The sequence below is a fragment of the Phaethon lepturus genome, unplaced genomic scaffold (assembly GCF_000687285.1).
Source record: "Phaethon lepturus isolate BGI_N335 unplaced genomic scaffold, ASM68728v1 scaffold46019, whole genome shotgun sequence".
NCBI classification, from domain to species: domain Eukaryota; kingdom Metazoa; phylum Chordata; class Aves; order Phaethontiformes; family Phaethontidae; genus Phaethon; species Phaethon lepturus.
Window position 1 is genome coordinate 1 of NW_010563629.1, and position 7,800 is coordinate 7,800.

General features: G+C 52.0%; 1 protein-coding gene across 1 annotated transcript; it reads left to right on the plus strand.

Annotated features, from left to right (window-relative positions):
• Positions 1 to 3,616: 3,616 nt before the first annotated feature.
• Positions 3,617 to 5,331, plus strand: MAFG (v-maf avian musculoaponeurotic fibrosarcoma oncogene homolog G). The gene is made up of 2 exons (XM_010294609.1): positions 3,617 to 3,680; positions 3,769 to 5,331. The coding sequence occupies exons 1-2, from the start codon at positions 3,645 to 3,647 to the stop codon at positions 4,219 to 4,221; spliced, it is 489 nt and encodes a 162-aa protein (XP_010292911.1). The 5' UTR covers positions 3,617 to 3,644; the 3' UTR covers positions 4,222 to 5,331.
• Positions 5,332 to 7,800: the final 2,469 nt, after the last annotated feature.

Below are 7,800 nucleotides of genomic sequence, written 5' to 3' on the forward strand. Positions count from 1 at the left end.
TGCCATCGTCTCGCTCCTCAGCGTGGCCGGTGCCGCCTAGGAGAGAGCTGGAGGCTGAGGGGACAGCTGCGAGGTTCTGGCTCCTGTACCATAGGGGCCTGCAGACTCACCGCCCCGCCAGAGCCCATGGTGCCTGGTGGGTGCAAGGAGCAGGCTGGGGTGGGGACTGTGGGTCTGCTCGGTGCTCAGCACTGCAGCGTCCTCAGAGCTGAGCAGATTCCCTCTGCAGTGGGAAGCAAGCCTGTCCAGTCGGACTGTGGAGCAGGCTGCAGCGCCTGGCCGACATGGAGCATCTATGTGCACAGGGGCGTCTTGCTGTTCAGAGCTGGGGAAGTCTCTGACTGCTCAGGATACGTGACATTTGAGCTGTATGGTTAGAGGAAGGCACTACCAGGAGGCTGGAAGGGGTCTCTGAGAGCCAACTCTTTCCTTTATCTGTGTAAGCTCAGTTAAAACTGGCTGGGTGGGCAGATTCCTTGAGGTAAGAATTGCTGTGAAAGTGCCCTGGGTTGGATGTGAGCTCACCTTGGACTTCCAAGGGGAGGAGGGAGGGGCACAGGAGAGGCATTGTCCTGACTTCATACGTAATTGGGGAAGTCATTGGATTTGTTTGGATTCCTGGGAGGGCTGTGTGAGCTAATTCACAAGAAAGCAAATAAACAGAGTAAGAAATCCACACCGGGAGAGAGAGTTCTTGTGTGGTGTGCCCAACTGCTGCCAGCAAACCACGTTCCTCTGCCCGCCTGGTGCTGTGGAGCCTGTTGTGGCACACAGTACCTTCCTCTGCCTCCCTGTCCCTACACATGGGTCTCCCTCCCTCCCGGCACTGCCTCCAGGCCAGCCTGCACTGGAACAGGTGACGTCACCATGTTTACACGGGGCTCGTGGCACGGTTCTACAATGAGGAATGTGGAGAATGGGGCCTGCATTGAATCATGCGCGGTGCTGTCAGCTCCCTTGTGCTGCCTTTGAGCTGAGAATTGGCTGCGCTTGTGCTGAGTTCAGGCCTTTTGAGCTCTGGGGAAATGTGTTGAGGGTGCATTTTCTTCATTGCAGTCATTGTGTTTGGCACTTTTCAGTGTGATCTTTCTTCAGGAAGTTATCAAAAGCTGAGCAATCAGCAGTCTGGAGAGTTAGGCCAAGTTTGGTCTCTGTCTTGGTGCCAGTTCTCTGGGTGTCCTCTGTGCAAGCTGCCAAATAGCCTTATCTCTCATCCTTCAAACGGGACTCAAAAAATAGCCAACAACTTACCTCTGGGTTGTTCTTCCCATTCTTCTGACTGACTTGTGTGTTGTTGTGTCTCATTTTGATCCCCCTTGAAGAGGGGCAAGGAGAAGGGGGATCACCAGGTGCTTTTGGGCACGGTCCTGTTACAGCTTTGACGCTGTTATGGGAGACTTCTGCCTGAGGAGATTGGATTTCTCTGTGTAAAAACGTTTGACTCTTAAAGTTCAAGCAAAGTTAAATTGCTGTTGTCAGGGACTGGGACCAGCCTCTTCTCTTGTCTGCTGATAGCTCTCTTGCACCTATCTCGGCTTTAGCAGAAGTCATATTCACTGCCTTTGCAGGGTCTAGACTGTGTGGAGCACCGCTGCTGATTTCCCAGTCTGCCCAAAGGAGCTCTCTTCCCAGTACCCTGCCTGATGCAGCACATTTGTTTTATTTCAGCTCTGCTGTAATGAAGGAAGCTTGAGTGCTTGCCAGGCAGCTGGAAGTTCTTTAGTGCCACAAGGCAAACAAACTTCTGTGGCCCCACTGACCATACCTGCCCTTGGCTTCTTACACTCACCAGAGGATGGTGCAGAGAGGTGCTGCAGGGGTGACATTATTGGTCTCCCCAGTTATTCCCTTCCTTCTCCCCTTTTCCCAGCAGACGTTTTATTTGCCAAGTAGGAAAGAAATATAACAGTATGGGAACAAGAGAAGAACTGATTTTGTGAAGCAGTTGCTTGTTTGCTGTCCATCCTGTGTAAGTCTGCTTCATTACAGCTGCCTTTCTTGGATGGCAAAGTGACCCTTTCTATACCAGCACTGTCAGGTTCTAGCAGACGTTGGAAGGAGCATTGTCCTCTGTGTATAAATAGCGTGCATCCTGGCAGGCTGGAGGCTTTGGGAATGTCTCTGCTGGTGTACTGAGGAATGCTGACCCCGTTCACCTCTAATAGGTGGTGGTAGATGCATTGCAGGCAGCCTGCGTCGCAGCTGCTGGAAGAGCATAAATTCATATTTGCTGACTTATGCATGTGGATTTGGCTATAACTGTACATCAGTACCTCTTACATTTAGCAAAGCAGTAGCAAACAGAATTGTTGTTGACTTTTGGCACTGAAGAGACAAAAGGTACAGAGGTGTCTGTAGGCTGCGCTTGCACAGGAATGCTTGTCTCACTTAAGGAGGTGTGCAGTTCCTGGCTGTTCGAGGTGCAGCTACGTCTGTTGAACAGTATCTGAATGGATTAATTAGTTGGGCAGTGTAGTAGCACTCTGAACAAAAGCCTGAGGGGGGAGGTACATAGGGACAGAAATAGGGGCTTGGATATGAGAAACTGTAAAAACAGGTCTACGAATTGCGCTTAGCAGTTCTGAAGTTCTGTCTTCCATGGCAGTGAAGGAGTCTGCTCTCCTCTGGTTTTGGCCACCCTTAATCTTTGTTTTCTCATGAGCATACTTCGGCTCTGAAGGGAGGGAGAAGGTGGTTCTGGGCCCTGGCATTGCCAGGGACCAATAGGGACTTTCCCACAGAAAAGATGTGCAGCTGGGGTCAGCTTTGTGTGACCAGGAGAGGTGAAGGCTGCTGAGGTATCAGCTCAAATTTGCAATGGGATTCAAGTGTGCCTGAATGCTTCCTTGTGCTGCAGTATAATGTTGTCCTTCTGTTCTCTGGGAAAGGTTGGGTGCAGAACTTTGGCTTGAGCCTGGATGTGCTAGCCTCCTGGTAAGCAGAAAAAGTTCAGAAAGGTGTTGAGCGCGGCAGAAGAGTTTTCCCATCCTGCAGGATGTCCAGTGAGGCATGTTGTAGAGGCAAAGGCTTCCCCTGTGCTCCTTGCCCAGGGTCGCATGTTCTTGAACTGTACTGGTTGTGTCCTTGGGGGCACCTAGAATCTGGTAGGACTCTTGTCCTGGGGAGTTTCTGGGCTGTTCTTAGGCACCTGTTAGAGAGGGCATGCCGGAGCGACTGGCTGCCTTGCTCTGCTTGGGAGTTACAAAGATGAGGCTGGCAGCAAGAGGCGCAGAGTGCCAGCATGCTGAGTCAGCATGACTGGCCTGGAGCAGCCGTGCTCTGGACTCAGCCTGCTGCCTGCAAGGCTATTTTTAAAAATGTGGCTTCCGTGTATTCTGACTCCTCCTTGTTTTTCAATTTCCCCCACCCCAAGCAAAAAACCCAGCGTTGCCACAAAGTCTCCGTGGGAGTAGAGGTGTGGAGGAGCAGCAGTTTCTGCTCAGGGACAGAATCTGCCACTTGTGAGTCCAGCTCAGTTGGGTGCTTGTCGAGTGCTGTCTAGGGACGGGGGGAGTGGGATGTGCAGCAGCACAGGGCATTGCTGCTGGACCCTGCCACAGGAATGATGCAGGCTCTGCTGTGTCCTGGAGGGCTAACATGACCTTTCTTCCCTTCCAGAACCTGATTGACAAGGCTGTCGTGTTATGACGACCCCCAACAAAGGAAACAAAGCCTTGAAGGTAAGAGGCAGGTGGAGGAAAGGGATGCGGGTGGCGGGTGCAGGTACCCGCTCTGGGTTTCACAAGTGTGTGCTGCCTTCTCTTCCAGGTGAAGCGGGAGCCAGGTGAGAATGGGACCAGCTTGACAGATGAGGAGCTGGTGACCATGTCTGTGCGGGAGCTGAACCAGCATCTACGGGGCCTGTCGAAGGAGGAGATAATCCAGCTGAAGCAGCGTCGGCGTACACTGAAGAACCGGGGCTACGCAGCCAGCTGCAGAGTCAAGCGTGTTACCCAGAAGGAGGAACTGGAGAAGCAGAAGGCAGAGCTGCAGCAAGAAGTGGAGAAGCTGGCCTCTGAAAACGCCAGCATGAAAATGGAACTTGATGCTCTCCGCTCCAAATACGAGGCTCTCCAGAACTTCGCCAGAACCGTGGCCCGGAGCCCCATGACCCCTGCACGAGGGCCTCTCACCTCCAGTATGGGGCCCCTCGTCCCTGGCAAGGTTGCTACTACTAGCGTCATCACAATAGTGAAATCCAAAACGGACGCCCGGTCTTAGTGAAGCGAGTGTTGCCTGAGCTTGTCTGTGCAGGGCAATTAGGCACAAAACCAGCCTGGAATCCCCAAAGCACAAACCCTCCCCACATGGGTCCGGGTTCCTTCTACTTGGCCCAGGACTGGCCTGCTGATCACTCCAGTTTTATTTTGTTGTGTCCAGATTGGTATGAGCAGTGGTGATGCGTCCCTTGTCCTGTGCAGACGTAGCCTCCCACCCAGTGGTCTGTAGCCCTCGGGCACCCTTGGGACAGACTGCGAGATCTTGGTTTTCTAGCCAAAGAAAGTCTGTGCAGCATGGGCAACGGAAGGTCTTGGGGAAGGTCCGGAGGGGGGCTTTCTTCCTGGGGGCTGGGAACCCTAATTTTCAGTCACTTCCAAAGGCTTTATTTCATTACTCTTCCAGGTGGTGCATCTTGGTGCCTGACTGCCAGGTGCCTGAATCTGCTGCTTTTGTCTCATTTGGTACCCGTAGTTGCAGTTGGGGTGTTCTGTGTAATAGGTTTTTATTCCTTTCTAGGTGTGCCTCTGTGCCCTAACAGTGGGTTTCCTTCAGACGTCCGTTGTGTTAGCTGTGTAAACTAGCAGTGGTGGAAAGGAAGATGCTGTCGTGCCCTGCTGCCTCTGCCCCCCGCTTGCAGGGGCCCAGCACCCCAGGGGAGAGAGGGAAGGTACCGTGTTGACTGCAGGCCGGTTTTGTGCCTAATGTGTTGCACTGAACAAGACCAAAATCACTATTTGTTCCCATGTTTTGAGGGTATCAAGTGTCTCTAGTGTGATGGTTTACACAACCAGTTTATGTGGTTAAATAGCCCTTTATTTAAAGAGAGGAACATCATTTTAAGAGTTATTAAATTATCTAAGTTTAAAATTAAAATCAGACAGAAGAGAGAGCGTATTTATAGTCAGCTTTTTTATCTGAGAGGGTGAGAATATTTGACCATATAAATGGGGAAATATTCTCGGAGACTTTGCTAGTTAAAAGTTAATAAATAAATAATTTTAAAGTTTCTCATGAACCTCCCGCAAACTGTTTGTGGCTCTGAGGTTAGTTTTTATAAAGAATTATCAGACTTTATTTATAAAACTTAGAAAAAGACAAAAAAAGAGGCAAGTCCTGTTTGATATCTTTTTGCAATTGTACCAAAAGTGACTTATTCTCAACCTTGCTGGCTTCCGTTGTGTCCCCGTGTGTTGCGCTCTCTGAGCTCTTGCGTGGCGCTGTGGTGTGGTGGTGCCAGTGGCTGCCTTTGCCATGTGCTGTTGTTTCATGCTGCCATCATTTTCCCTAAGTTCTCCCATGGAGAGATGGAATTGGAATCTCTCTGAATTCTCCAGAAGAAGTCTGGCACACAGGCAAAGGTGCTGCTGTTCTTGAAGGCAAAGACGAATGGCTGGTGCAACTAAGTAGTGATGCCTGCCCAGAAAACGCTTCTCTGCAGAGGTGTGCTGCAGCAGCACAGACAGCTTGGGCCTCTTGCTGAGCAGCCAACACCAGGTAACTCCGTTACCTGAATGGGGAAAACGTGCTTTCCTTCCTCCTGCAAAGCTGGTAGAGAAGTAACACAAGGGAGAATTGTCCAAGTTTAGGAGGAGACTGATGGGATTTGATGCTGGAATTTGATCCTGCGGTCAGAACTTGTGTTGCTCTTGTGGCTCGTCTGACAAGAGGGGCAAGTCTGCCTGCCTTTTGGGCAGTGTGTGACTAGTGCTAGTCCTGAGTGTCTGCATATTACTGAAAATTAAGCTGTGGCATGGTTACTGTCTTTCCTGGTGCAGCTTCTGTCTGTGAGTGTTGGAAGAGTGCTTAGACTTACAACTGTGTGACTCAGCTGAGAAGCTATTTATGGCCAGGCTCCATTTCCACAAACACTTTGGTCCCCCTCTCCCCTCCCCAAAGGTTTGAGCTGATTACTGAGTTGTTTTAGAGAAGCAGGACGTGGGGGTGAAGTCCATGTGATCTCCTGGCTGCTGAAAGTCCCCTGAGTGGAGGGAACAGACCAGGATGGCACAAGTGAAACCACGGTCTTGCGGGGAGGTGCGGTTTGCCATACTGGGTGGTTTTTGCTGATGTGTTTCTCATGTAGCTGAACTGATGCGCTGTCCTCTGGGCTGAGAAGCAGATAAACCTGATGAAAGCCGCAATGTGGCAGGAGGGGAGCAGATAGTTGGTGGGGATTTCCTGCTGGAGGGGGAGATCAGCTTTGCACTGACTGGTTGGGAGTTTAGGGAGAAACTATTTGGGATGCTTTTCTCAGTGAACTTCCTGAATGAGGAGTGGGTTAGAATGTCACCTCCAGGCCCTGGGCTTTCTCTTCTCTGAGCTAAAGTGTCCGACATGCTGCTTCCCAGCTATTCACCAGATGGGCAAGCACTCAGCACAGACCTCTGGACTCTAACCTTTGTCTTCCAGCTGGTGACATGGTGCCTGGAAGAGGTGAGATGTTCCAAAACATGGAGACCTCCCATTGGCCTGGGGTGTCACTCCCAACCCTGTCCCTCCTGGAGCCTCCTGAGATCGAACCTGTCTAGAGAACCATTCTGAACCCAGCTGGAGGCCTGACCTCAGTCGGGTGAGCAGCCAAGGTTTTGTGTATGGGGCTGGTTAGGAACGGAGCTCCAGGGGCTGGAGGCTGTGGTGTGAGGAGGGCTCCGTCAACAGAGGAGGTGATGATGGGCAATCCTGCAGCCATGGTGAACTTGCTTCCATTGTACTCTGCAGCAAGGAACAGTCAGGTTCTTCCCTGCCTGCTGGGTGATAACCGTGCTGTTGCTGGTAATAGAGTGTGCTGCTTTGGAGTGAGACTGTGAGTCAGAAGGACAGAGCAGGCAGCAGCACTGACTCCACCAGATGTTAACACTGCTGTTTTTCCTCCCCTGTGCTGTGCTTGCTAGCTGGTGGCCCCAGCCCACTCTGCGTAGCCCAGTGTGTTTGAGGACATGTTGTGTAGGGAGAAGCAGGTGCAAAGCCATGGCTGGAGGGCATCTGCAGGTGCCAGGCTGTATGTCAGCAGGGACATGGTCCCTTCACAAGTGCTTCCTCCCTATGCTAGCCCATTGGTTTTGGTTTTGTTCTCAGTGAAGTGTTGACCCCAAGTGATATATTTCTGCCGTGTCCAAGGAGTCTCCTGTCCTGCTCTGGGCAACCCAGTCCCCTGCCAGTTGGATTCCTGTGCCCATGCGAGGTGACCCCTGCCCCGAGCCGTCACGCTGACCTCTCTCTCGTATATAGCGTTCTCGAGTGTGACAGTTCTTGTTCCTGAGGTGCTCGTCCGTTTGGTTTCCTGCTGTGAAGGGTGTTGTGTTTTCTTTCTCCTTTTCCTGGCGCCGTTACTGCAGTGGTTGGGGAGGGGGGCCCTGCCCCAGCCTGCCTGCAAAGTGAACCCATGGAGTGTACCCCCACACTGCTGGCCGCGGATTTGTGTATCTTGTGGTGAATTGTGTAAAGTTACCCCTGCCTTGCGCAGCCTCGGCGGGCATTGCTCTCCGGCCAGCGTGAGGAGCTGGCTGCTCCGTGGGGCCGGAGTGGGCAGTTGGCAGGAGGGACTAGTCCTTTCCCTGGCCTGTCCTCTGTCCCTGTACC